Here is a 27,232-nt window from a genome sequence, read left to right on the forward strand (position 1 = left end):
GCCGACCAGCTCACCACCTCCCTCAGCCAGAGCCCACCCGCCAGCACAACGGACTCCAACGTAGCAGCCCGCAACTTCACACAGTGGCTGACCGCCTGCGCCGACGACCTCGCACCACTGAAGAACCCTCCCAGCAGACCGAGAAGCAAGAAGGCCTCCTGGTTCACCGACGAACTCAAGGACTCCAAGAAGAACTGCCGCACCTTCGAGAAAGCCTGGCTCCTCGACCAGACCACAGACAACATGACCGCCCTCAAACAAGCCACCCACAAGCACCACCAGCTCATCCACACCACCAAGAAGAAATCACTAAAGGATCGACTGGACAACAACGCCCACGACAGCAAGGAACTCTTCAGCATCGTCAAGGAGTTCTCCAACCCCAGCACCGGCAACAACGACATCACTCCCTCACAAGATCTCTGCGACTCTCTCGCCTCGTTCTTCCACCGCAAGATCGCCGACATCCACAACAGTTTCGGCGCTCCACCCACCCATCCAACCATCAAACCAACGCCCCCCACCACCACCCTCCGCACCTGGACCACAGTGACCACCGAAGACACAGCCCGCACTATGAACACCATCCACTCCGGATCACCCACCGACCCGTGCCCCCACCACGTCTTCAACAAGGCCGACTCTACCATCGCACCCCAACTCCGGAACATCATCAACTCCTCCTTCAACACCGCCACCTTCCCGGAGAGCTGGAAGCATGCCAAGCTCAGCGCCCTACTGAAGAAACCAACAGCGGACCCCACCGACCTCAAGAACTTCCGCCCCATCGTCAACAGACAGCTGGCCTCCTTCCTCGAGACGAACGGATCCCTCGACCCCTCGCAGTCCGGTTTCAGAGCCAACCACCGCACCGAAACCGCCCTCATCGCAGCCACTGACGACATCCGAGCCCTGCTCGACAAAGAGGAAAACAGCGGCACTCATCCTCCTGGACCTCTCCGCAGCGTTCGACATTGTCTGCCACCGCACCCTAGTTCAACGCCTCAGCAACATCGGCATCCAGGAGAAGGCACTGGAGTGGATCGTCTCGTTTCTCGCCGGAAGAACACAGAGAGTTCGCCTCCCCCCCGTTTCGATCCGAGGCCACTGAAGTCATCTGCGGCGTACCACAAGGATCATCACTCAGCCCCACCCTCTTCAACGTCTACATGAGACCTCTTGCAGCCATCGCACGCCAACACAACCTCAACATCATCTCCTACGCCGACGACACCCAGCTAATCCTCTCCCTCACCAGGGACCCCGACACCGCCAGAACCAGCCTACACGAAGGGATGAAAGACGTCGCCGAATGGATGAAGACCAGCCGCCTGAAACTGAACTCAGACAAGACGGAAGTCCTCATCCTGGGACCATCACCCTCCGCCTGGGACGACTCCTGGTGGCCCCCCGCCCTGGGCACCACTCCCAAACCAACAGACCACGCACGCAACCTGGGCTTTATCCTGGACTCCTCCCTCTCAATGACCAGACAAGTCAACGCCGTCTCATCATCTTGCTTCCACACCCTACGCATGCTCCGCAAAATCTTCCGATGGATCCCGACCAAAACCAGAAAGACGGTCACCCAGGCACTCGTCACCAGCCGACTGGACTACGGAAACACCCTCTACGCCGGAACCACAGCCAAGCTACAGAGAAGACTCCAACGCATCCAGAACGCCTCTGCCCGACTCATCCTGGACCTCCCCCGACGCTGCCACATCTCCGGCCACCTGAGGGACATGCACTGGCTCCCCATTAACAAGAGGATCACGTTCAGGCTCCTCACCCACGCACACAAGTCTCTCCACGACCTGGGCCCCAAGTACCTCAACGACCGCCTGACCTTCTACACACCCACCCGCCAGCTACGATCGACCAGCCACGCCGCCGTTCCACGCATCCGAAGAGCCACCGCCGGAGGAAGATCCTTCTCCTACCTGGCGACCAAAACATGGAACTCCCTCCCCATCCACCTTCGACTGACCCAGGACCATCTCGCCTTCAGAAGACAACTCAAGACCTGGCTGTTCGAACAGTAGCGGACCCCTTCCCCCAAGCGCCTTGAGACCCTCCCGGGTGAGAAGCGCGCTATACAAGTGTTATGATTGATTGATTGAAGTGAAAATAAGTTTATATTCGGTTGAGACAATTGTGCATGTTTGTCAGTATGCGCTCAGCTTGAGACAATTATGCAGGTCTTTTTGTGGTAACAAAACCACCCTCACCTTTCCAGCTCCCAGAGAAAACACCTGATGCCCGGTCCGGCCAGTCTGGCCTTGATACCACCCCCCAATGGCGCCCCTCATCTTCACAGAGACCCTCTCTCATGTGTATTTAATTTCTTCTATAGTGCTACTCATCCCAAGTATGTGGGGCAGAGTGTCGGAGTGCCTTACAACACACACACATCATATAGAGACAATCACTCATATAAATGTGAAAGTCAATGTGTAGGAAATGTTGCTTAAGAGAATGGGGCTTACAATGTGTAATAATACTTTCATCCATCATTCAGTCTTTCACCGTTCATTCTATCTCTCTATCTGTCTGCCCATCCATGTCCATATTCATCCATTTACAAACCTATCCATCACGTATCCGTCCATCCATCATTTCACTCATCCATCCCTCAATCCACCCTTTTACCCTATCGATCCGTGCACTCATCCATCCACTCGTCCACCCATTCACTCATCTATCCAGCCATCCTTTCACTTACTCATTCATCCATCCAGTCACTCATCCTTCCACCCATTTACCCGTTCAGTCATCTATTTACGCATCCCCCTTTCTCTTTCAATTCCCCTTTCACTTAGCCATCCATCCTTCCACCCACCTACCCATCTACTCATCCACTCATGAATCCATCCATTGAACCTATCATTCATCCACCCTTTCACTCATCCATCCACCCTTTCTCTCCTTCACTTATCTTTCCATCCTTTTGTCCATCTACCCGCCTTTCACTCATTCATCCAGCCTTATATCCACCCTTTCACTCATGAGTCCATCCATTCACCCGTTCACTTATCAATTCATCAATCCATCCACCCTTTCAGTCATCCATCCACCCTTTCACTCATCCATCCACCCTTTCACTCATCCATCCACCCTTTCACTCATCCATCCATCATTTCACTCATCCATCCACCCTTTCACTCATCCATCCATCATTTCACTCATCTATCCAGCCATCCATCCACCCACCCCTTCACTTACTTACTCGCTCACCTTTTCACATTAATTATGAGACCTATCAAGACCTCCACCCTCGCTGTAGTTCCTAAAGCAAGGGGCGGGGTGGAGCAGGGTACACTATGCCCCTGCAGACAGGCAATCTGAAAAAGTGGAAGTCATGAGTCATGCATTATGCACAGTGCCTGGACGTGGGGCGTCTGTGACATGGGTGTTGTTTCCAAAGCTTTAAGTGGGATGAAAAAACTACGGGGGTCTCTCCAAAAGGCTGTGTGATGTAATAAAATGCGTGGCTTAACACATGAGCTAAAAATCTGTGCTTAATATAATGTGCCGCCCGACTGGTATTTTTGTTGCTTCTGTCATTGCACCAAGATATATAATACAACACGTAACGTTACACCCAGATCAAGTAACGTTACACCTACAACAAGCCAGAACTACTGGTTTTGTCAATGGTTGTTTGTTGCATAAAATAACAAGCATTTACAATGCAATGGTCTCGGCAATATTATAGGTAGAACTATTGGCATTGCTCATTATTTTTTTTTTCTGTATCCCTAAATAAATGGCAGTCATTTGTATTGGCAATAGCTTATTTGCTTGCATATGCGAGACCTATTGCATTAGCAGAGAGAGAGTGAGGTAGTGAAATAGAGATAGAGTGAGGTAGTGACATAGAGAGAGAGAGTGAGGTAGTGAGAGAGAGAGAGAGTGAGGTAGTGAGAGAGAGATAGAGTGAGGTAGTGACATAGAGAGAGAGTGAGGTAGTGAGAGAGAGAGTGAGGTAGATAGTGAGTGAGGTAGTGAGAGAGAGTGAGGTAGTGAGAGAGAGAGAGAGTGAGGTAGTGAGAGAGAGAGAGAGTGAGGTAGTGAGAGAGAGAGTGAGGTAGATAGTGAGTGAGGTAGTGAGAGAGAGTGAGGTAGTGAAAGAGTGAGTTAGTGAGGGAGAGGGATGTTTTGAGGTAGTGGGATAGAAACAGAGTGATGTTGTTAGGTAGTGAGAGAGTGAAAGTGAGTTAGTGAGAGAGAGAGAGAGTGAGGTAGTGAGAGAGAGAGTGAAGTTGTGAGGTAGTGAGATATAGAGTGGGGTAGTGAGAGAGTGAAGTAGTTACGTTTTGAGAGACAGAAGTTGTGAGATAGTGAGGTAGTGAGATTGATAAAGTGGAGTAGTGAGAGAGAGAGTGAGGTAGATAGAGAGTGAGGTAGTGAGAGACAGAGAGAGTGAGTTAGTCCATGAGTGAGTTTGTGAGGGATAGTGTTGTTAGAGGTAGTGAAATAGAAATAGAGAGTGAGGTTGTGAGGTAGTGAGCTGGAGAGAGAGTGAGGTAGTGAGAGAGATATTGAAAGTGAATTAGTGAGATAGAAAGAGAGTGTGAGGTAGTGAGATAGAAAGAGAGAGTGAGGTATTGAGTTAGAGAGAGAGAGTGAAGTTGTGAGGTAGTGAGATGGAGATTGAGGTAGTGAGTGAGTGAGGTATTGAGGCTTTGATAGAGTGAGTTAGTGAGATAGATTTAGTGGAGTAGTGATGTTGAGAGAGTGAGGTAGTGAGAGTGAAAGAGTGAGTTAGTTAGAGAGAATGAGGTAGTGAAAGTGAGATAGGTTGTTCAGTGTGAGCAGTCATTTCTGCACAAAGCGCCAAAAGGGCTTTGCTCAAAGCCTATAAAACAGTAGAAAATTAAAGAGAATAATACACTAAGGCACAATTTAAAAACCAATGCCATAAAAAGTAAAAGGAAAGCCCAAAGATAGCAATTTTCATTTAGATGTACAAGGTGAGCTCCATATTCCTGTTGAATTATGCCATCTCGAATCCTTCACCACCTGTTGGCTAAGGAGCATTACAGGACTAAAAGCAATTTCAAAACTGGATGCCTTAAGCACCATTAACATTAGGAATGGAATGTGGAGGATGGGAAAAGCAATCTGAATGTTTACTCGGTTCTACCAATATATAGTCCCACTTAAAAAGTATTTTGAGGCGTGGCCTGACTGACAATGCAGTAGGACGCACGTCGTGGGAGCCCTGGGCCGCCGCCAGCATCTTTAGCGATCTTAAGCAGCTCGATAGCAGCGGGGGGCCCACGACTCGGCTCCCCATATGGCGGAAGTACCTGGGTGGCGGAGCTGAGCCATGCTGACCCCCAGAACCGGCGGGGGGGGTGACGAGATCGGACCCAGCGGATGAGCGCACTGCCCTGCCGGGTCGTGGTCGCCATCTTGGAAATCGGGGCCTTCTGGGCCCTGGTGTGAGTGGACAGTGTCGGTATCCTGCGGAGCCCCCCCTCCCCTGCGACCTCTGCCCTCACGCAAGCCCAGAGGTTCCCGACAGCTCCAGCTCTCCCCTCCTCCGCCTCGCTGCAGTCCTGGGCCCGACCCTGCAAGTAACCGCATTAACAGAAGCGTTAATGAGACGGAGCTAAGAGGTGCTGTGTCCATCTCCTGCGTTCTGCACAGCGACTTCCAAACCAAACGTCTCCCGAGTCCCTCGCTATACTGCCCCCCGTGAGGAGTCCTCTCACTCACCACCTTCACACAGACACCAGCTGTGGTCCGAAACCCCAAGTCCCCTTGTCCTGCGCCCTCCCACTCTTCACCTCTGTATACCCCACCCCACTGCCTCTCTCACCCACTCACTGAAGACTCGCAGCGCATAAATGCATTTGCCCTCCTCGCCCATAAGTTTAGATCACCCCCGATCTCTCCGACTCTACTCATTCTGTGTTTAACCCCGTCCTTTCATTCCACCCTCCCCAGAGCTTCGAAGCCACGGAGGCGCTATGTAAAACTTTATTGATAAGGAAATGCAAACCGCACATCACAATAAGACCGGGATCTGGGCTCCCCTCGGCCCGGTCCCTGGGTCACAGAGACAGGGCAGCTGCCTACACTGCCCGGAACCAGAGTGGTACTCACTCTTCTTGAAGAGGGACAGGAGCGACAACAGGTTTCTCCCCATGAAAACCACCATGTCCCAGGTGTAGAGCCTGGCTGCAGCCCAGAGGGCGGTGGGGCTGGACGGGCTGGGCGGCTGACCGGGACAGAGCGGGGCTCAGGCTGCTCTTCCGACCGCCCAGGACAGCGCTTCCTCCGCAGTGTCCATCCGAGAGAGGAGCTCATATGGTGGAAGTACCTGGGTGGCGGAGCTGAGCCATGCTGACCCCCGGAACCGGCGGGGGGTGACGAGATTGGACCCAGCGGATGAGCGCGCTGCCGGGTCGTGGTCGCCTCTTGGAGATCGGGGACTTCTGGGCCCTGGTGTGAGTGGAAGGTGTCGGTATCCTGCGGAGCCCCCCTGGAGGAGGGTAGTGGCTCACTGAGGGCCACGCTGGAGCAGCAAAGGAACTGGGGACTTCGAGAACGGCATCGGAGGGCTGCATGCACGCTGTCGCTCTGCCCGATTGCCACCAGAGGCCTCCACAACGCGGACCCACCACGGATCGGGGAAGGCAGGGACTGCGGCCTGGTCGAGAGCTACGGTGCCTGACTGAGCCCCCGAGCTCCATCACTGCAGACCTGATGCTGACGGCCCTTTCGGTGTCGAGAGGTGAGACGGCTTAGCAAACTGTCGGAGGCTTACGGGCAACACGCCGGCTGGGAGACTCCTGGCTGTTTGCGGGCGCGCCTGCCATTTTCTCTTAACGGACCGCAGCAACCCCGGAGAGGCGGACATCGCCGCTGCGCTGATCTCGCTGCCCTGATCCTATGGGGACTCTGGATACCTCCCGGGGCCCTGCAGGCAAGGTGGCGGGGGGGCTAGGGCTGTCTCCTGAGGGGATCCTGCCTAGCTGGCTTCCCGCTCGCCCACCGACAGTGAAAAAAAAATGGCGTCCGCAAGCTTCCGTCTTTTTCGGAATGGGGGCGTGGTTTTGAGGTTCTGAGTGACAGACAACGTCACTGTCTAAAGAACAGCAAAACTTACGCCCCCAAATCCAAAAAAGACGGGGCTAAATTGGAGTGACGCATCTCTCCTCCAATGGCTGGCCTCCGTTTAGGAAGCCAGCCAATAGGGGAGAGACGGGCCAGGGAGGCGGGTTCTAAAGCCCTACTAAGAATCATTAAATCTCCTCCCCAGACTGCGCAAGCGCAGCCTTTAGGTCCTCGACCTAAAAAAGCAGCAACCATGGCTGCTACACTATAACTATAATCCTTTCCTTTCAACTTCTTTCACCGCCTTCCTTTGCTTAACTGGATTCTCACATAGCAGCAACCTGGGCGTTTTTGCACTTCCATGTGATGGAAGCCCTGTCCTGGACCGAGGCTGGAGGGGGCCACCACATGCTGTGCCAGCCCAGACTGACCCATTGTCATTCTGTATGTGCCAATCAGCCCCACACAGAATGACAATGGGCGGGGGGGGAAGCGGGGGGGAGAGGCTGCTATTGTGCTCAGAGGAGTGTGATGGGCCCCATCAAGGGGCTGAGGCCTCTCGCAGGGGAACAGCTCTGTTTGCTGCAATGCCTAAAATTACGGACAAAAGGCGTCCGTAAAAGGGATCCTCACAGACAACGGACGTGGGGTCCAATTTACGGACTGCCCGTGGAATTTACAGACGGTTGGTCACCCTAATAACCCAAGGGGTGACAGTGCCAGCAGGCCGACCCTCTTAGCAAAATTCCCGATGATCATGTCCCTGACCATCGCCTGGCGCTTCCTCCATCCAGCGGAGGGGTGCGTCACCTTGTACTCTGGGGCATGTGGGGTGATCTCACGACTCGACTATTTGCTCCTGCCCTGGTCCAAGATTTCCGGTGTGGGGGATGCCCGCATTTCAGCACAAGGTTTATCAGACCATTCCCGGATTAACCTGTTCTGCAGCAGAGGGCCGCGCGCAGCTGCACACACTTGTGGTTTGATGTCTGTTGCTGGCAGACCCTAACTTCACTGATCTTCTGCTCAATGCCATGGAAGACTTCCTCGGGATCAGCACGGGCTCCCTTTCATTTCTCTGGACATTCAGGGAGGCTCTTAAGACCACTCTGAGGGGATGGATAATGAATTTTCAGAAGAGTCGGAAGAGAACTGCCCAGAAGGAAGCCTCCAACCTTCAGGCAGCATCCTTTAGTTAGAGTCACAATATCTGGCATCGTAAGCACCCACCCTCCTTCGAGACACTTTATACACACACAAGCTGTGCATCAGCAAACCTTATTAGATGCCCTGCACAGGGGATGACTGGCCACCCAGAGTTGCATCCACCAGTGGGCGACAAAGCCAGCAAGACTGAATGATTTACTATTCCAACACCTTCCCTACTATAACGTAGGCTGGAGTTGGAATAGTAAATCACACTATTCCTAAGTCCAGCGCCCTCCAGCGCAAGTCGTTGTAACGAACGCAATGGAAAATACTGCGTTGTGAATGTATGCGTTGTAACGTCATACATTCGCAGGACCTTGCACCGCTTTTTCTTCAACGCGAGGGCGCGAACCACAATCGCCTATGATCTCAACAAGAGAGGAAACAACATTTCCTGCGAATGACCGTGCCCCCTACACACAGCCAGACCCCACCTCACAACATGCACTGACATCCTTCCTGGTAGCCCTCCCACCCATAAATTCACTCTGTACGAGAGGATGCTCCAGGAAGCAGAGCGGGGTGAGGCTCTGGCCCAGCCGCAATAGGGTCAGACTTCGGCCCAAACATGTTCCATCTGAGTTCTACAAATACGAATGTGCCGCTTGGGGGTGCGGCTCCTGGATGTCTTCGGGGTAGAACGGGGGACAGAACATTCCCTCTTCACATGCGCATTGCAGAGGTCGTAGTGCTCTTACGCGGGCGCAACAACCAACTGCTGCGCATCTTGTCCCCTTTCTCTCTTCTAAATACCAAGGTGAAGATATGGGCCAAGGTTCCTGTGAATCACGAACTGAGAGTGGTGTCACCAGTGGTCCATCCAGACCAACTGGGCTCGATGCCCAAACGTGCCACAAGACACAATATTAGGTGCGTTGGGAACACCTTGTCCCTGCCCGGCCATCAAACATTGCCACCAATGGTACTAGTCAAGTCTCACAAAACCTTCGGCTCAGTGGGGTGGCAACGCTACACTAAATACATCAAGCAGGAGTGCCCTCTGTCACCTTTGCTCTTAGCCCTAGCCATTGAACCTCTGGTGGAGTGGTTGAGGATTGATGCCCAGGTGAAGGGATTCAACTGGGCGCCGGGAGTGGTGGGCAGAGTGACTCTGTATGTGGATGACGTCTTCCTCTTTTTAGATAAACTGCAGTGGTCCAGGCCACGAGTTCTCCAATTCCAATAGATGCATGTGAGTTTCCATGGGCTTCAAATCAATACCGCAGTATCATCCCTACATGCAATCAGGTCCTGTCCCTATGACATGGCTTGAGCTGGTGACATTCAGGGCCTTCAAGAGGTTCCAATACTTGGGCGTGTATCTGTCCGAGGACAGACAGAAGGCCTGGGACCTGAACCTACAGCCACAGCTAGACTGATCGATACAAGACTTTGGTTCTGGTCTGCTCTTCCCCTCTCCTTCAAGGGAAAGTCAGAGATGTTTTCAAATGTTAGATTGTTACTTTTAGTTCCCCCTACCCCACCCCCAAGACTTTTTTCAGCCACCTCAACATGCTTCTAATAAACCATATCCGTCTCTCCCCACCAAGATTAGCCCAATCTAGATGCATTCAATCCACTGTTGAGGGCCGTGTAGCTACAACAGGCATCATGTCACATTATTGGGCCTCCCAACCAATAGTCTTCAATGAATGGTGGTGTGGGCGGGGCTAATGACCCAGCTTATGTCTCAGAGAGGTGGGCAGTGCAGACGGTGCATGTCTCCAGCATGCTGTATGGACGGTCAACCCTACAGACCATCTTCACAGCCACAAAGGCCATATTTGGTCTTTGGGAAGCCATGATCAGGGCCTAGGGATAGCTTAGGTGCCAAGCGAACGAGATCCCTCTCGGACCGCAGCCTGGCTCTGGCAGATATTAGGGCTTCAGGGATTCAGAGGGCGGGAGACGATTGGGAACCCCGCGGTGGGGCATTTGGTGAATGCAATCGCCCTCAAACGTTCCTGGAGATGCAAGAGGAATACACCTCATACCGGGCTAGTTTTATCCGTGTCTACAGATCAATTATGCCCTCGCGCCCTAAATTGAAACTTAGATGAGATCCCTGATCACAATCCCTTAGAGGCCAAAATGCTTCCTGCGGGTCTGACAGATCACACATTTTCTCTTTTTTACAAATCATTACTGGTTAACATCCCAGACACATTCATCCATCGACCTGGTACATGGGCTCGGGACTCAGGTTCACTCACAGGCGATGATTGGCTGGAGTCTCTGGCATCCCCTAGAAAGGCTGCTATTGTGGCCCAATTTCACGCCTTAAAGTTGACATACTTACACTGAACCTACTTGACGAGGGAGTGACTGGAAAATTGGTCACAATGTTGCCTACATCTTAATACACAAAGGGGAGACTTTATGCACACCGTCTGGAGTTGCGAACACCTGAACTCGTTTTGGGAGTGGACGCGGCACGTTTGGGACAGGTGCTGGGTTTGAGCCTCCCCAGAAACACACAAACACATTACTACACATCACAGACACTATCGATAATAGCAGATACAAGAGGGCCCTTCTATGACTCGAATTGCTTGTAGCCAAGCGAGATATCAATAAAACCTGAAGGGATACCACAGGCCCTTCAGTGGAGGGCACAGGGGGATCATCATCTAAGCTTTCAACTGCCATTTGTAGGTCAAGCCTAGGCAGCGCGTGCGCTGTCTCTTGGAGACATGCTGCACTTACTCTGCGGACTTTCGGCACGCTCATCGCTTTTCATTCGCTCCTTCCGGTGCCTTTCAAAATTCCTGCTTTTCTGTGGTGAATCGTTGCCATTTGTCCTTCCTTTTGGTGTAATGTTCAAATCCATGGGGACTGCTCCTGTTGCACATTTCATTTCACTTCTGGACAGTAGAAGGTGGGGTGCATGGAATCCTGTGCCTTTGAAGGGCGGGTAAGGCTCATGGTAGGGATGAGGATGCAAGGATCGTACTTGGACAGAGGGTGCAAGGATCACGCTTGGAAAGAGGGTGCAAGGATCATGCTTGGACAGAGGATGCAATGATCATACTTGGACAGAGATGGCAAGGATTATGCTTGGAAAGAGGGTGCAAGGATCACGCTTGGACAGAGAGCGCAAGGATCACGCTTGGACAGAGAGCGCAAGGATCACGCTTGGACAGAGAGCGCAAGGATCACGCTTGGACAGAGAGCGCAAGGATCACGCTTGGACAGAGGGCGCAAGGATCACGCTTGGACAGAGGGTGCAAGGATCACGCTTGGACAGAGGGTGCAAGGATTACGCTTGGATAGAGGGTGCAAGGATTACGCTTGGACAGAGAGCGCAAGGATCACGCTTGGACAGAGGGCGCAAGGATCACGCTTGGACAGAGGGTGCAAGGATCACGCTTGGACAGAGGGTGCAAGGATTACGCTTGGATAGAGGGTGCAAGGATCACGCTTGGATAGAGGGTGCAAGGATCACGCTTGGATAGAGGGTGCAAGGATTACGCTTGGATAGAGGGTGCAAGGATTACGCTTGGATAGAGGGTGCAAGGATTACGCTTGGACAGAGGGTGCAAGGATCACGCTTGGAAAGAGGGTGCAAGGATCACGCTTGGATAGAGGGTGCAAGGATCACGCTTGGACAGAGGGTGCAAGGATCACGCTTGGACAGAGGGTGCAAGGATCACGCTTGGACAGAGAGCGCAAGGATCACGCTTGGACAGAGGGCGCAAGGATCACGCTTGGACAGAGGGTGCAAGGATCACGCTTGGACAGAGGGTGCAAGGATCACGCTTGGACAGAGGGTGCAAGGATCACGCTTGGACAGAGGGTGCAAGGATCACGCTTGGACAGAGGGTGCAAGGATCACGCTTGGAAAGAGGGTGCAAGGATCACGCTTGGACAGAGGGTGCAAGGATCACGCTTGGACAGAGGGTGCAAGGATCACGCTTGGACAGAGGGTGCAAGGATCACGCTTGGACAGAGGGTGCAAGGATCACGCTTGGACAGAGGGTGCAAGGATCACGCTTGGACAGAGGGTGCAAGGATCACGCTTGGACAGAGGGTGCAAGGATCACGCTTGGACAGAGGGTGCAAGGATCACGCTTGGACAGAGGGTGCAAGGATCACGCTTGGACAGAGGGTGCAAGGATCACGCTTGGACAGAGGGTGCAAGGATCACGCTTGGACAGAGGGTGCAAGGATTACGCTTGGACAGAGGGTGCAAGGATTACGCTTGGATAGAGGGTGCAAGGATTACGCTTGGATAGAGGGTGCAAGGATTACGCTTGGATAGAGGGTGCAAGGATTACGCTTGGATAGAGGGTGCAAGGATCACGCTTGGATAGAGGGTGCAAGGATCACGCTTGGATAGAGGGTGCAAGGATCACGCTTGGATAGAGGGTGCAAGGATCACGCTTGGACAGAGGGTGCAAGGATCACGCTTGGATAGAGGGTGCAAGGATCACGCTTGGACAGAGGGTGCAAGGATCACGCTTGGACAGAGGGTGCAAGGATCACGCTTGGACAGAGGGTGCAAGGATCACGCTTGGACAGAGAGCGCAAGGATCACGCTTGGACAGAGGGCGCAAGGATCACGCTTGGACAGAGGGCGCAAGGATCACGCTTGGACAGAGGGCGCAAGGATCACGCTTGGACAGAGGGTGCAAGGATCACGCTTGGAAAGAGGGTGCAAGGATCACGCTTGGACAGAGGGTGCAAGGATCACGCTTGGACAGAGGGTGCAAGGATCACGCTCGGACCGAGGGTGCAAGGATCACGCTCGGACAGAGGGTGCAAGGATCACGCTCGGACAGAGGGTGCAAGGATCACGCTCGGACAGAGGGTGCAAGGATCACGCTTGGACAGAGGGTGCAAGGATCACGCTTGGACAGAGGGTGCAAGGATCACGCTTGGACAGAGGGTGCAAGGATCACGCTTGGACAGAGGGTGCAAGGATTACGCTTGGACAGAGGGTGCAAGGATCACGTCGCGCTTGGAAAGAGGGTGCAAGGATCATGCTTGGACAGAGGGTGCAAGGATCAGGCTTGGAAAGAGGGTGGCTGCACATAGAAGGCGAGTGACCGTGAAGGCCGTTGAACCTTTGAGGAAAGAATGAACAGGAAGAGAAAACGTGCAACTCCCCAAGCAACCCACTTGGTGGGGCTAGCTGCAGGAGTCAGAGCATCGCTTCTTCCTTCTGAGCATGGGTGGGGGGCACCTGGCCTTGGGTGTAGGTAGCTGGATGGAACCATCCTTTCTAACCCTGGGCTTAAAACTACGTAGCATCTAAATCAACAATATTCTCAGATGCTTTGAAAAAGCTATTTTACATGCTTAACAGCATATAACCAATTCACAAAAATGACGTTTTAGAATGAAAACATTAGGTAATGAGAGAGCTAATGACTTTGGGGTCCCCCCTAACCTAGGGGGAGCACCAAGCAGATGCCTTGAACACAAAGAGCATAAACAAAAAGCACATTTTGTTGACCTTCAGTGGTGATCCCATCATTTTAGAACCCCCCCAAGCACAGTTATTGGCAAAAAAACAATCCCAACCAAAGGCCCTGCAAAGCATTATGGGGCGAGATTAGCAGTGGCAGTGAATATTATAGTATCCAATATCAAAATATTTCTACAAAGAGCTGCAGTTCACCTAGTTGTTACTAGATGTCCCTCACGAGTCAAATGCAAAACCATTGAAACCCTTTCATCAAGCATTTGCATTTGACTCATGAGTGACATGTAGTAACCACCAGTTGAACAGCAGCTCTTTGTAGAATTCTTTTGATATTTTATACTATATAATATTCACTGCCCACTGCTAATCTCATCCCATAATGCTTTGCAGGGCCTTTGGTTGGGAATGTTTTTTTGCCAATAACTGTGTTTGGGTTTGTCTTAAGAGGATGGGACCACAACTAAATCGTTCAATAAGATGTGCTTTTTTGTTTTCAAGGCATCTGTTTGGTACTCTCCCTATGTTAGGGAGGATCCCAAAATCATCACATCTCCCACTGCTTGCTAATTTTTCAGGTTCACCAGTGTGAAAGTACTATATGCATTTTAGCATATAAAGATAGAATTACTTTTTTTTATCATATCTGGTCATGTACCGGAAGCTTTTTGCAATCATTTTGCAATTTTTGCACAGTACAGACAAGTACACAGTGTCTTCAGCTAGCTACACAGACTATGTGTACTATGCAAAGTTTAACGTATACTGCGTGAAGCTACGTGTAGTGCTGCTATGCAAACTACGTCCTTGCTTAATCCTTTCCTCGGATCCCGTCTTCTCTGCGTCTTCCACTCTGATCTGCTGCTCTCTTCTCCGCTTGAAGCCTGTAGTAGTAAGGTACTTCCTGTCACTGAGGGTGGGCAGCTGTCTTCCACTCTGATCTGCTGCTCTCTTCTCCGCTTGAAGCCTGTAGTAGTAAGGTACTTCCTGTCACTGAGGGTGGGCAGCTGTGTGACCTCTGCGTCTCTTCTGATCATGAGGAGTTTAGCTCTTGTTCACCCCTTGGCCGTCACCTACCCAGCCGGACACCGGACATTGTTTTTCTCGTCTTCCTGTTGTGTCTTCCATCTGCATTCCTTACCCCTTGTTTACCATTCCCCCTCTACCTTTCACTCCCCATAAGACGTGTGTATGCGCTAATAACTCATATTATTGTGTAATCCCATGTTTTTTTCTCCTATGTCAATACTTGGCTATGTAATAATGTAACCTGTAACTCGCTGATCCTTATGTAAAGCGCTCTGATACCTCCGAATCTAGCCAGCGCTATATAAAACTTTGCAAATAAATATACAAATAAACAAAATAAACCTCTACACCAGACAAGGGTCATGCTGGAGTTGATTTATGTCCTGCGGGGCCATCACTACGTGATCACAGCTGGTGATTAGCGACATTGTCACTGGAAACTCAACATTTCTGGAGTATTTACCGGCAGATCTGTGACGGTATTGGTTCCTTACAGCAGCCGGGGATCAGTCGTTTTGTGGGGTGGCAGTGAGGGGTTGTCCTAACAGTCTGCTGGTGGTGAGAGCTTGTTACTTGGGGCAGCAGCAGGGAGTGGTGGGTGGCAGGTGTTATCTGTCATCTGTCAGTGGTATGGAGGTCACATATACACAGCGGTCCCTCAGGTTTAACCTCAGTTTTGTTTCCATTTTAGGATCCACTGAGGATGCGGAGGTGGTGAATGCCACAGTGGGGGCCACTGTCCAGCTGCAGCTCAGCTACTCTGGTGAGGCAACAGGATACACCTGGACTAAAGGGGACGAGAGGGTGGCCGAATGGGATTTTCCTCTATCTGTAACCTACTATGATGCCCTAAAGGGTCGCTGTGACCTGAACACATCCTCAGGGGCCCTGACCATCAGAGGCCTCCAACAGGGAGATGCAGATAGCTACAGGGGAGAGGCCCTTGTCGGGAACCGGTACATCGTGTCCAACTTTCATCTGCACGTTTTCCGTAAGTAGCTGAGCACGTAAATGTCTATTCAGCGGTTCTGCGGAGCGCCTTGTAGCGCCTTGATGCGTCATGTCCTTACTATACCCCTTCCATCCTGCACGTGATGGCTGAGAGGCAGGTATCCCTGGGGATGTGTGTGGGGCCAGACCAAGCCTCTGTGTTGTGGCAGTCACTGAAGTTACAGTTTCTGTTCAAGCTCTTTTTAAATACAATTATGGCTGAGATCAAACATCCTTTGTGAGATAACTCAAAGGTGAGTCAGTAAAACACCGGCGCCAAGCTGAGGCGAAACGCGTCACGTGTGTCAAGCACTAAACACAGGTGCACAATGATGGTCTTTACAGGTCACTTAGCTGTTGATTACATCCTGCACCTGATGCAGGGCTACTCCGGAAATATCTTCTAAAACCTCATCACCTTTCCCTGAAGTACTTAATCATACATTTACTCCCATCAGTGGGGCCCATAACACTGCGAGTCACTCATACGCACTTTCTCTCTACTTCATGGATTGGTGAGACTCAAAGGAGAGCTGCTGGATCATAGCGGAGTGTCTAAATTCAATTAAAACTAAATATTTATATTTATGTACACCTGCAGTTTGAATTGTTTTTACCATGGTTTTATCAATGAGATACTTATTCAGACACACCACCTTCATTTGTCAATGGATCTGCTAGTAAAAATTAGGCGAAGGATAAACAAGACCAGCTTAATTCTCCATTTATCTAATTTTTATTTAAAGAAAAATCTTCTAGCATGACCTGTATTTTATTCACCTTTTTTTATTCATTTAATGTAAAATAGATTTAAGGAAAAGAGAGATTTTTTTAACATACATTTATATTCATTTTAATTCAAAATGCAGAATTAAGCACCTTGGGCCCGATTCACAGAACTAACTTAAGACAAAATCCTAAACTTACTACTTATGGTATTCACAGAAGTTAGGATTTTGTCTTAAGTTTGTCTTAAGACAAAATCCTAACTTCTGTGAATACCAAAAGTAATAAGTTTAGGATTTTGTCTTAAGTTAGTTCTGTGAATCGGGCCCCTTATTATTATTCTTCAATTATAGGACACGAATATTAGTAAAAACAGAATGGTTCCCAAACTTTATCTACCAATTCTCTCTAGCTATTAACCTCATTGAAAGACTCTGTATTCATTCAGAAAAGTTAAAGTTCAAAACATTTCAAAGTCCTTACGCCTCAGGAAAGATTCATCATTCCTGCAGCATGTCCGGATACACGGGTAGAAATCGAAGAAGAGAGTTTTTTCTTAACTCCGGACACACTCTTTTATATCCTTGTTCCCTACTTAATATATCTACAAAAGTAACTATCAGTGTCTTTAAGTGTTCTGATTGGTCAATCCAAGGGGTGGATGAGCATACCCTCATCATCTTTTCGCTTCACTCATGTCCTTAAATTTGTTCATTTTGTTTGTTTTCCCACATTTCACAGTACGGCTGTCCATTCTGTTGGCACTCAGCCGGACTTTCAGGGCACACTGTCCTTGACCCATTCTGCACAGGCAGCTGATGCTCGTCTGCAATTCATTTCACGCATGCGTAGAGTATTTCAATCTCGGAGTCACAGAAACTTCCATTTTGTTCTAGGCCGCACGGGCCAGAACGGGAACTATTATAGAAACAAACACATTTAAACGTTAATTGTTGAATTATAACCCTTCTGTTTACTTCCGCTCTTACAAAGTTATCCCTGTTAGTTATTACCTAGCAAATAAAGCAACATATATGCGTGGTTTACTCACCGTTCTCTATCTTTTATGCCACAATAGACCGACAAAAGCACATTTATGCCGCTTTTGATTAGGTTATAGCATTTGCATTAATTAAAGACGTAACAATATCACTTAATTAGTCAATTATGGTTTGTAACATAAGCAAATTACTTTCCCATGTGTATTTGTGTGTGTATTCTATTCTATGTTGATTAATTTTCAAAACCACACGATTAGTTCATATTATTGTTATGAGAAAGTGACTTCATGAGGGGTAGACAAAATTTTGTTTCTCCACCTCACGCCATCACACCTCATGTTCCTGTCCGAGCCCTCCCTTTCTCCCAATTAAGAATATTTGTTTTTGATGATTGTGTTGATTGCCCCTGACTGTGTACCAACCCCTTAAGCAGTGCGCTCTACTCTGTTCTTGACAACTTAGCAATCTATCTATCTATCTATCTATCTATCTATCTCTCTATCTCTCTATCTCTCTATCTTTACAAGGCTATCCTATCTATCTATCTATCTATCTATCTCTCTATCTCTCTATCTATCTTTACAAGGCTATCTATCTATCTCTCTATCTATCTATCTTTACAAGGCTATCTATCTATCTCTCTATCTATCTATCTTTACAAGGCTATCTATCTATCTATCTATCTTTACAAGGCTATCTATCTATCTATCTATGTTTACAAGGCTATCTATCTATCTATCTATCTTTACAAGGCTATGTATCTATCTATCTATCTATCTTTACAAGGCTATCTATCTATCAATCTTATTCATCTATTTTTCTAAAGAACACAGCGACGTTCACTACTGTGTAGTTACAGTTATGTCGAAGTTTCCAAAGGGAAACTGTTTGAATCAGCACAAAACTTCCTAAAGTTCATCCACCTATGGTCATTCTTGAAAAGGTTGGGGACAATCCGTCATATGAGAGCCGAGAGAAAGGGGGTACGTGCAACTTTGATTTCCCATGTTAGTCAGGGTCGTTTCTATCATTAGGCAAGACTAGGCGGCCGGCTAGGGCGGCACACGGTAGAGGGCAGCAAAAACACATGAGTTTGGGAATCCCCTTGAACGGCCTTCGACCTCGAAAGCGCATTGGGTAGCATCTTCTACAATTCGACGTGACATACCATTCGGCGCCACGGGCGGGGGCCGTGCATGCCGCTAATAGCCTGCTGCGAAATTCCAACCCTCGGCATGCCTTTGTCACTCTCTGACGACTACAGCCACGCCTGACCGGCTGAGGTACTAGTGTACAAGACGTCACAGCGAACACCTAATGTGAGGCGTGCATGACCTCTACTAGACCACCGCCTACCACAAAAAAACTCAGACTCCGGTGAGCCTGTTATCTTTTACTAATCCCTGTGAGTGTAGCACCGCATGCTCGTAATAACTCAGTGTTTCATAGCTTTTTTATTTAGCGCGGGCCACTTTCTGCTGCCTCTCTGGCATCGGCCCCTGTCGCCTGCCCCGTCTCTGTATGCACCAAAATGATAGCTTCACTGTAAAATGTAAATGTAAATGTAGACGTACTTGTAAAGCGCACTGATACTCCTGAGTGTCCTGGCGCTGTACTCATACCGCTAGGGAACCCTTCCTGGTTTTTCCCCGTGAAATGTCCACTCCTGGGCATCCCCAAGGTGCAACCAGGCATCCCTAGCGCTGTAGGGGGCCGCTGTGGAGACTAAGCAAGCTATTGCCCGGAGTTGCAGCGTGGGACCCATGCTTAGAGTAGGCACCGAGGCGAGAAATCAGGTCCGAGGAATTATGAGCCCAAGATCCGCCGAGACCAGCCAAGGCAGGATTTGAACCCTGGTCCCGGGCCAGACCTCTGCATCAGGGACTGCCGCTCTAACCAGTGAGCCACACTTCTCCACTGTAAGCGCGTGATGCACGCTTGTCCCAGCAGGCTTGAGGGCTGTTGGTTCATGTGCGCGCTAGAGTATCATACTACAGTGAATATTACCCGAAACATGCGGCCAGCATATCTGTCACTTTCAGTTCCCTATGGCGAGACACTTTACTAGAGCGGTGGCGCGAGCTGGCGGAACTTGAAGTTTAGCTGCAGTGTGTACGCTGTTTGCACTACTGCAGGGGTGGTGTAATGGATCCCGCGGCCATCTCAGGCTCACCCGACCGCCATCGGCACTGACTAACTCAGACTACCCGTCGAGAGTAGGAGCCTGCTGCCTGACAGCCTGTAGCAGAGGGAGGTGCTTGCTGCTGGCGTTCAGTTGCTGCCTAACCTAACTCCTTCACCGCTCATTCGTCGTGAGCCACAGTGCTCGTGTGCTCATGACGCGCTGAGCTAATCATGAACGTTAGAACGCTCGTATGCTGGGCTAATTCCCCAGCTGTGCTAGCGTTCTAAAGAAACGGGTGTGGTCATGACGAGCTCAGCTCATCATGAGCACACCACCACCATGGCTGATGACGAGCTGATCTCGTCATGAGCCCCGGGACGCTGTGCGCGCCCCCTGCCCCCCAGCACAGCGGGGGAATGTGCCCCGCAGGGAAGGGGTTAAACATCCCGTGACAGATTCTTGACTGTATCAATGGTGTGTGACATAGATTTGAGCCGGGCCCGGCTCAGAGAGGTGAGCGCCGGCATGTTTATCACAATATTATTTTAGCATAACAATAAGCTCAGATCAAAACCTGTGATCAATTAAGCTGCCCCCTGTCGGAGCTGCCCCACAGGCTTTCCTCGTGTGTCATGTTCAACATATGGAGGAGAACAACATGATCCGGATCACAATCCGAAGGCGGGCACTGGCTGCAGCCCCCACGCAGATCTGGGGGTGCCTCGCCTTCCGTTTTAAGTTCTGGCAAGGTACCCGAGACAGTCACTACTATGCACATGCAGTGCCGATATTCCAGGTTGAAATGGGATGTTTGGTTCTTTTTACTGAGCTGCCCTAGGCTGTGGTGTTGGCAAGGCGCTTCTTTTTATCCCCCGGAGTCCCGCATCACAAAAAACCGAAGGGCCTCCTGGCAGTCAGTGGAGCCCCCTCCCCCGTCTCAGACATAATTTCGGTCCCAAGCAGCCGCTCTGACTCAGAGAGTGCAGTGGAGAAGTGTGGCTCACCGGTTAGAGGAGGCAGTCCCTGATGCAGAGGTCAGACCCGGGACCATGGTTCAATCCCCGACGCGGCAGGGTCTTGAGCTCAAAATGTCCACGGACTCGATAATTCTCGCCTCGGTGCCTACTCGAATCGTGGGTTCACACTCTGCAACTCTGGGCAATAGCTTGCTTAATCTCCACTATGGCCCCACCGCGATGGGATGCCTGGTCTTCACCTTGGGGGTGCCAGTAGGGGTAATCTCGCAGGGAAAGGCCAGGACGGGTTCCCAAAGCAAGCGCCTTGAGACCTTACGGTGAAAGGCGCTATATAAGAACGTATGATTTACGATTTATTTACGAGAGCAGATCGTTGTACACCGAGGCCAGTCCACTCTGCAGCAAAACGTGCCGAGTGGCCACTGCAACTGGCAGTTGAAGTCCTCCAAGAGTGCTAAACCATTGCTGAAGAATAACTAACACCCTAAAGGCAATCCATGACACCGACGCAGCGCCTGTTTACATTTCACACGTTTTACTCTATATTGCATTCCTGAAGAGTGTGATGTTTCTGTAGATTTTAACAACGCACCGACACGGCGTGCTTATGGGCCATTTCAAAGAGATGTTGGAAGAGAAAGAATGAAAGAATGAAAGTGTATAGAGAGTGAGAAACTGCAGAGGACAGTTATCCTGGATGACAGGAACAGAGAGTGATGGTAGTAAAAGGGAGGGGGCTGCATTTTTCAATCCTCGCCTAGGGCCGCAAAACACCTAGAAACGTCCCTGGTAACCCGGGCTTTAACCTGCGAGTTTTATTATCTGTAAGACTGTAACCAGGGCTTTAACCTGTCAGTTCTATCATCTGTGAGACAGTAACCCGGGCTTTAACCTGTGAGTGTCCGCTGGACTGTGTTTATTGGTGCTGTTTGATGACTCTGCTGTCGTACGTAAATCCCTGAATATTCACTGATCGTTTAAAAGTTCACTTGCTTCAAATAATGGGACATTAGGCCACCTTTATTGGCACATTTTGTGCCTGCTGTCTGATTTGCTAAAGACATCTTTGAGACATTCAAAAGGTGGACCTGGGATTGCTTTCTGCCCCTTACTTGCCACTGGCTTCCTGGTTTGTAAGTCACCTTTTCTTGCTTTCCATTTTCTGCCTTTATTTGCTTTGGGCTCTCCAGGTTCAGTTTGTCCCTCCATTGCCCAAACCTTATTCACCAGTATCCTGCCGCGGCCCGGCAGATCTTGTTCTTATCTGGTCACATTTGCTGTGCATTCCAAGACTGCGATCAGATGTCAGGCTTTGTCTTCCAAGGGCGCATGTTTACTTTTTTTTCTCTGACTTCAAAGTGAGGGGATTCATGTGCCTATGTTTCTGGATACAGGGGTCAGGAATGAGTTTTTTCAAGCACAGGACATTTAAATGAACTGTGTATGTATATCATCATTAGGACGACCAAAGAAGCAAATTTTTTATAATTTCAGAAAGGTGTTGGAAGCAAATACTTTAATATAATCAAATCATTGATCTAGGTGAGGCAATTTCCACACATTTTCCTCTGTGCACTGTATAGTTTTATTAGTAAAACAGTATGTCTCTGCAAATATAATGGTCATTTCAATTGGAAATATGTTGTCTGTAACGGCAGTGTGCTACGACACCTTGAGTACTCCACTGCACTCTGCACCATCCCTCTGTACACAACTCCACTCTGTACCACTCTACTCCTCTGCACTTTGCGCCACTTCACGCTACGCCTCTCTGCTCTACCCTGTACCACTCTACTTTATGCCTATTCACTCTTGGCCATTCTACTCTACACCACTCCAGTACATGCCACACCAATCTACTCTGCACGACTCCACTGCACGCCACTGTATTCTACAGCACTCTCCAACACTGCACTCTATGCCAATACACAGTATGTTAATGGATTTTACTCTGAAACACTCAGCTCTCTGCCCCTGCACTCTACACTAATCCACTTTATGCAACTCTAATCTACCTTGCACCACTGCACTCTACACCACTTTATTGTACATCATTACACTCTACGCAACTGGACTCTACCCTGCACCACTCCACTCTATGCCAATTCACTCTAATCTGAAACAATGTACTCTGCGATACTGCACTCTATGCCACTTTACTCCTACCCACTGTACTCTGCACCAGTGCACTCTATTCAACTGCACTCTATGCCACTTCACTCTACTCTGCATCATTGTACTCCATGCCACTCTACTCCACTCTACACCACTTTACACCACTACACTCTATGCCACTCTGCAATTTTACTCTACCCTGCACCACTTCAGTCTACGCCACTTCACTCTACTCTGAATTAGCTATTCTATGGCACTGCACTCTAAGACACTCTACTCTTAACCACTGTACTTTACGCCAATGCACTCTGCACAACTGCACTCTCTCTCTGTAATTTATGCCACTGTACAGACCCCCCCAGGATATTGCGGCATAGATTAGCAAATTTAGCGGCACAAAAATGGAAATTTAGCGGCACAAATATGGAAATTTAGCGGCACAAAAATGGAAATTTAGCGGCATTTTTGCGGCACTTTATTTTACTCATAATCATTCATTTTCAGCCTCAAATCAATAGAAAATGTTTTAGCAGAGTATTCCACTTTAAAATAGGCATGTTTAAAGTTCTGCTGCTCTACGGAAGCACAGCTCCAATCCTAACCTCATTTGAGGGGGGGTCCTATTTCTCCCCGGGACCGCCACTCCAAATATTTTTTATTGTAGAACAATAACTTTGGGACACATGGAGACAAAACTCTACTGATGTATGGTGAAGTAGGCATGTTCAGGGCAGGTTCCAGCTCTGGGTAAAACCATTCAGCAATGGGGTCCCAAATTGCCTTTACTTTTTTGCTGTACAAAACCAGTTGTGTCGCCTCAGCTGTCACTGCTACTACAGGCTTGTGACATTACACTAGTCTGAACAAAAGGGGTTTAAGACACGAGTCCTTGGGGACTAATGTGTTTTTATTATTTTATTGGTTAATAGGTGAGGAAAAATCTGATCAAATATCGATAAGAAGCAATTTTGATCTTACCCTCCCCAAACACTTGCTACTGCCCAGTTTCAACCCTGCCCTGACTGGGAAAAAACACAGAAAAAACAGTTGACCCAAAATTAAACAGGTTATTGCGCAGGAGTGCTTTCCAGTAGCTAACCAATCTGGCTTCAGAGATGGGTTAGCAGAGAAACAGCAACATTAAAAGGGCCTGATTACGAACATTAAGTTATTGAAAAAGGAGATGCGTGCTAAATATTATTGCTCGAATCCCTGTCTGTCACAATTGACCGTGGCAGGCTACTTCAAAACTAAATATTGCATGGACTTCTGCGGCAAGGTCTTGCGTTGGTTTTCATCTTTTCATTTTCAACAGAAAGCAAATTGTGAAGATGGACAACTACACATCTACTGTAGCCAAAACACTACGTGGTATAACTTAGCATTCAATCCTAGCGCCCAGGTTATTCAATCTTTAGATGGAGCCACTAGGTTAGAATCTAAACAACTCGTGTGTTGCTCTGCATCTATATGTAGATGACACTCAAATGTACATAAAAACCTCAAGTATCAAAGACATTGCCATACTGAGAAGTTACTTATCCTGTCTACGAACTCAGGTCCCTCCTCCACCCCCCCACCCCCGTGGCAGCCCGGGCTGAGACAGCTCCCCGGGGAGACACACAGCCACACCCAAGCACTTCTCACGTCTTTAAAAGACCATCTGCGTGTTAATGAGGCTTTGGTGTGAAACGACCTCTTCTTAGGCCCCTGCAGCTCCACTCTGCCCACTCCACTCTGCCCCACTCCACTCTGCCCCACTCCACTCTTCCCCACTCCCCTCTACACCACTTCACTCTGCCCCACTCCCCTCTGCCCCACTCCACTCTGCCCCACTCCACTCTGCCCCACTCCACTCTGCCCCACTCCCCTCTGCCCCACTCCACTCTACACCACTCCACTCTGCCCCACTCCCCTCTACACCACTCCACTCTACACCACTCCCCTCTACACCACTCCACTCTACACCACTCCACTCTACACCACTCCACTCTACACCACTCCCCTCTGCCCCACTCCCCTCTACACCACTCCCCTCTACACCACTCCCCTCTACACCACTCCACTCTACACCACTCCACTCTACACCACTCCCCTCTACACCACTCCACTCTACACCACTCCACTCTACACCACTCCACTCTACACCACTCCCCTCTACACCACTCCCCTCTACACCACTCCCCTCTACACCACTCCCCTCTACACCACTCCCCTCTGCTCCACTCCACTCTACACCACTCCACTCTACACCACTCCACTCCACTCTACACCACTCCACTCTACACCACTCCACTCTACACCACTCCCCTCTACACCACTCCCCTCTACACCACTCCCCTCTGCTCCACTCCCCTCTACACCACTCCCCTCTACACCACTCCACTCTACACCACTCCACTCTACACCACTCCACTCTACACCACTCCCCTCTGCTCCACTCCCCTCTACACCACTTCACTCTACACCAGTTCACTCTACACCACTTCACTCTACACCACTTCACTCTACACCACTTCACTCTGCCCCACTCCCCTCTGCCCCACTCCCCTCTGCCCCACTCCCCTCTGCCCCACTCCACTCTGCCCCACTCCACTCTGCCCCACTCCCCTCTGCCCCACTCCCCCACTCCCCTCTACACCACTCCCCTCTACACCACTCCCCTCTGCCCCACTCCCCTCTGCCCCACTCCCCTCTGCCCCACTCCCCTCTGCCCCACTCCCCTCTGCCCCACTCCCCTCTGCCCCACTCCCCTCTGCCCCACTCCCCTCTGCCCCACTCCCCTCTGCCCCACTCCCCTCTGCCCCACTCCCCTCTGCCCCACTCCCCTCTGCCCCACTCCCCTCTGCCCCACTCCCCTCTGCCCCACTCCCCTCTACACCACTCCACTCTACACCACTCCCCTCTACACCACTCCCCTCTACACCACTCCACTCTACACCACTCCCCTCTACACCACTCCACTCCACTCCCCTCTACACCACTCCACTCTACACCACTCCACTCTGCCCCACTCCCCTCTGCCCCACTCCCCTCTGCCCCACTCCCCTCTGCCCCACTCCCCTCTGCCCCACTCCCCTCTGCCCCACTCCCCTCTGCCCCACTCCCCTCTGCCCCACTCCCCTCTGCCCCACTCCCCTCTGCCCCACTCCCCTCTGCCCCACTCCCCTCTGCCCCACTCCCCTCTGCCCCACTCCCCTCTGCCCCACTCCCCTCTGCCCCACTCCCCTCTGCCCCACTCCCCTCTGCCCCACTCCCCTCTGCCCCACTCCCCTCTGCCCCACTCCCCTCTGCCCCACTCCCCTCTGCCCCACTCCCCTCTGCCCCACTCCCCTCTGCCCCACTCCCCTCTGCCCCACTCCCCTCTGCCCCACTCCCCTCTGCCCCACTCCCCTCTGCCCCACTCCCCTCTGCCCCACTCCCCTCTGCCCCACTCCCCTCTGCCCCACTCCCCTCTGCCCCACTCCCCTCTGCCCCACTCCCCTCTGCCCCACTCCCCTCTACAACACTCCCCTCTACAACACTCCCCTCTGCTCCACTCCACTCTACACCACTCCACTCCACTCTACACCACTCCCCTCTGCCCCACTCCCCTCTGCCCCACTCCCCTCTGCCCCACTCCCCTCTGCCCCACTCCCCTCTGCCCCACTCCCCTCTGCCCCACTCCACTCTACACCACCCCCCTCTGCTCCACTCCACTCTACACCACTCCCCTCTGCTCCACTCCACTCTACACCACTCCCCTCTACACCACTCCCCTCTACACCACTCCCCTCTACACCACTCCCCTCTACACCACTCCCCTCTGCTCCACTCTACACCACTCCACTCTACACCACTCCACACCACTCCCCTCTACACCACTCCCCTCTACACCACTCCCCTCTACACCACTCCCCTCTACACCACTCCCCTCTGCTCCACTCCACTCTACACCACTCCACTCTACACCACTCCACTCTACACCACTTCACTCTGCCCCACTCCCCTCTACACCACTTCACTCTGCCCCACTCCCCTCTACACCACTTCACTCTGCCCCACTCCCCTCTGCCCCACTCCCCTCTGCCCCACTCCCCTCTGCCCCACTCCACTCTGCCCCACTCCACTCTGCCCCACTCCACTCTGCCCCACTCCACTCTACACCACTCCACTCTACACCACTCCACTCTACACCACTCCACTCTACACCACTCCCCTCTACACCACTCCCCTCTGCTCCACTCCCCTCTACACCACTCCCCTCTACACCACTCCCCTCTACACCACTCCCCTCTACACCACTCCCCTCTACACCACTCCCCTCTGCTCCACTCCACACCACTCCACTCCACACCACTCCACTCTACACCACTCCCCTCTGCTCCACTCCACTCTACACCACTCCCCTCTACAACACTCCCCTCTACACCACTTCACTCTACACCACTTCACTCTACACCACTTCACTCTACACCACTTCACTCTACACCACTCCCCTCTACACCACTTCACTCTACACCACTTCACTCTACACCACTTCACTCTGCCCCACTCCCCTCTGCCCCACTCCCCTCTGCCCCAC

General features: G+C 50.9%; 1 protein-coding gene across 1 annotated transcript in view; it reads left to right on the top strand.

The window, feature by feature from the left end:
• Positions 1 to 27,232, top strand: part of PLA1A (phospholipase A1 member A) — a 172,175-nt gene that overhangs the window by 3,414 nt on the left and 141,529 nt on the right. Inside the window, exon 2 of the mRNA XM_078656363.1 lies at positions 15,426 to 15,725. Coding sequence (XP_078512489.1) covers positions 15,426 to 15,725 — 300 coding nt within the window. The remainder of the gene's footprint in view (positions 1 to 15,425; positions 15,726 to 27,232) is intronic.

This window comes from Lissotriton helveticus, chromosome 8, assembly GCF_964261635.1.
Source record: "Lissotriton helveticus chromosome 8, aLisHel1.1, whole genome shotgun sequence".
NCBI classification, from domain to species: Eukaryota; Metazoa; Chordata; class Amphibia; order Caudata; family Salamandridae; genus Lissotriton; species Lissotriton helveticus.